This window comes from Eimeria necatrix, genomic scaffold, assembly GCF_000499385.1.
Source record: "Eimeria necatrix Houghton genomic scaffold, Enh_scaff1643, whole genome shotgun sequence".
NCBI classification, from domain to species: domain Eukaryota; phylum Apicomplexa; class Conoidasida; order Eucoccidiorida; family Eimeriidae; genus Eimeria; species Eimeria necatrix.
Genome location: NW_013652335.1, coordinates 1 through 2,515, shown reverse-complemented (window position 1 = coordinate 2,515; position 2,515 = coordinate 1). Strand labels below are relative to the sequence as shown.

General features: G+C 52.8%; 1 protein-coding gene across 1 annotated transcript; it reads left to right on the top strand.

The window, feature by feature from the left end:
• Window positions 1-700: 700 nt before the first annotated feature.
• Window positions 701-2,353, top strand: ENH_00019230 (hypothetical protein; the record flags this gene model as incomplete). The annotated part of the gene is made up of 2 exons (XM_013579383.1): window positions 701-924; window positions 2,156-2,353. Coding segments are annotated over 2 exons (422 nt in total), but the record flags the coding sequence as incomplete, so codon positions are not given.
• Between the last annotated feature and the right edge of the window lie 162 nt (window positions 2,354-2,515).

The window sequence follows — 2,515 nt, the reverse complement described above, 5'->3', positions numbered from 1 at the left end:
TGTGTCGGCCGTTTTGGAAGCGGACCGCTGGAACAGCAGCCTTGTGGCGATCGAGCGGAGGAAAAGCTTCACCAAGTCACAACTGATTTGGAAGATACAATGTTTATTTAATCAGGCAAAGACACATGTGTGATTCTTCGTGTATATTTTGATTGGAAACAGATATGCAGCGGGCGGTCGAACCTAGTAATGCTGCTGTGCGGGCATGTACTGTCGTTGCAACACAACCATTTTTGAAGAGAACGAAGGATTCTTCGTTGAAATGAGGAAGATTCCCAGAATATGGATCGTAATTTTTGGAGCATATTCACCAAATAATGAGCTAGCCGCTGCCAGGGTGGCAGGCGTTTATGTTTGAAGGCGCTGCGCGCGAGTATATATTCGCCGACAAACAAAGGCGAACATGTCATGTCAACATTGTGCCAATGTTGATTTTAAAAGCTTTTTAGTTATTGCGCACGCGTTGGAGCTTCTGCGGTAGCCGAGCCAGACATAGCCCCCCCAAACTGAGTTGCCCTGTAGTAAGCAGCAAGCAGAGGGCTGAGGCTCGCGAACGCAGCAGTTAGACACTTGAAGCGCAGCGGTAGTGCAGCGCAATTGACTTGGTAGACAGAGTGTGGCAAGAGCTGAGCTAGCCGGGCTCTAACTGGAGTGCAGCGCCGCCAGACTGCAGCCGTTCCTGCCTAGTTTCCAGTTCCCAATGGCCAAGGAAAATGAATTTTCGCAAGAAAAGGCCATTAGCATTCACGAGAGCTTTGCAGTTACCTCGAAGAAACCTGCAGCCGAGCTCATTTCACACAGAGAAAGTGCTGAAGCTCAAGACGAGGGCTTGGCTGCACAGTCGCCAGGGAGCAGAACAGCCTACGGTCTTGAGAGCTGGAAGTCTATGTCCTGCACAATGCAGCGGCACGCAAATGTGCTGAAGTATGAGCGCAGCAGCAACCGCAGGCACAACGCTATTGCGGCGCTGAAGCGGGTCTTTATGGACGCCTCAGTGCCCAGCCTTTCTACAAAAGAGCGTTTGCTTTGCTGCTGGATCCGCTGCTGCTATGTCTTTCGGAGCCCGCCGAAAAGGCACGGCTCCTCGCAGCCAGTCTTCTCTTTAAGCTTTTCTGCGAAGCAGCAGCAGTGGACAAAACCCCGGGCGAAGTGCTGCGGGCGCTGACTGCCAGCTTTGGCTCCGAAGACATTGAAAGAGTGGCTCACCTGGCTCCAGTGATGCTCCCAGATCCCGAGTAGAAGCCCCTGCAGGCGACGCCCATAGAACAGAGTGACGAAATGCGGCAGAGTCTGTTCAAGTTGCTCCAGCTGGTGCTGCACAGAAGTTCAGATGAAGCCGTTTTGAGCCACCTAGACTTGGCCGTAGGCCTGCTGCACGCCCGCACAATGGCTGTGTGCCCTAAGGTGAAGTCTTTGGCTCTGGAAGCCGTCGTTGAGCTCTGCAGTCGGCACCAAAACATGCTGCTGCACTCCAATGAGCCGCTGTCGAGGTCACTTCTTTCTTGTTTCATGCACCAGCACTCGCGAGTCCGGAAGGGACCTCGTCGCGCACTCACGCTGGTGCTTTCTTCCGGCTTGTAAAAGTACAACGGCGAGATTATTCACATGCTGGCTGGCTGGCGGGACCTCAACATAGTGCCCGTCAAGAGTTTGTACAAAGTCAGAATCACAAGGAACTACTTCGCGGAGTTGCTGGCAGACCTCTCACCGCTGGTGCGCATGTTTTTCTTCGACACTGTTGGCTACTGGATGCTCAATTTGCAAGACAAGGCGGACTACAGAACTTGGCTGTTTCCTTTGCTGAGCTGCTATTCGATTCTTCTCGGCCAATTCAGCAGCTGGCGTTTCTCCCTTTGGAGCAGCTCGGGAGGCACTACGAACAACTTCACGAAAAGGATTTGAGGGAAATCAAACACCAAAATCAACTCAGAGACCCCGGCGAGGAGCTCGTGGGTGGCACCCCCAGGCCTTGCCTGGGAGTACGCACCATGATTCGGACATGTTTCCGATGATTTGCAAAAACCGTTTTTCAACCCGTTTCAGATTTCAAAGAAGCCTTCTACACGGCCTCCGCCCGCCTTCTGGTGGTTTCGTTCACCTTTATAAAAGAAGCTTCTGTGGAATGGCTCGACAGCCGCTTTGCAATTTGCTGCAGATTCCTCGCGGCGCCGCAGCAGCACGCAACAGCAGGAGTGGAGTCTCACAGAGTGGCTCTGCAGCTCTTGGGGGCCTTTGCTGACCCGAAAAACTACTGGGAAATTGCAAACGACGCTCTAAGGGAGAATTTCAAGTTTACGCTGCAACACTCAGCAGCCTGGCCTGCGAGGGGCCAGTTTTGCGCCGAATTGCCCAGGTGCTTTCTTCCATTCATTTGCTGCAAGTCCTATCTGCGTGTTGCTGCTGAGGACCTGACGCAACTCGTGCAGGTTCTGGTGTCTGGAGTTCCAGGTCAAAACGAAGCTCTTTCGGAAGAAACCTGGCGTCATTTGCTCAGTGTAATTTGCTCTTTAGCAGG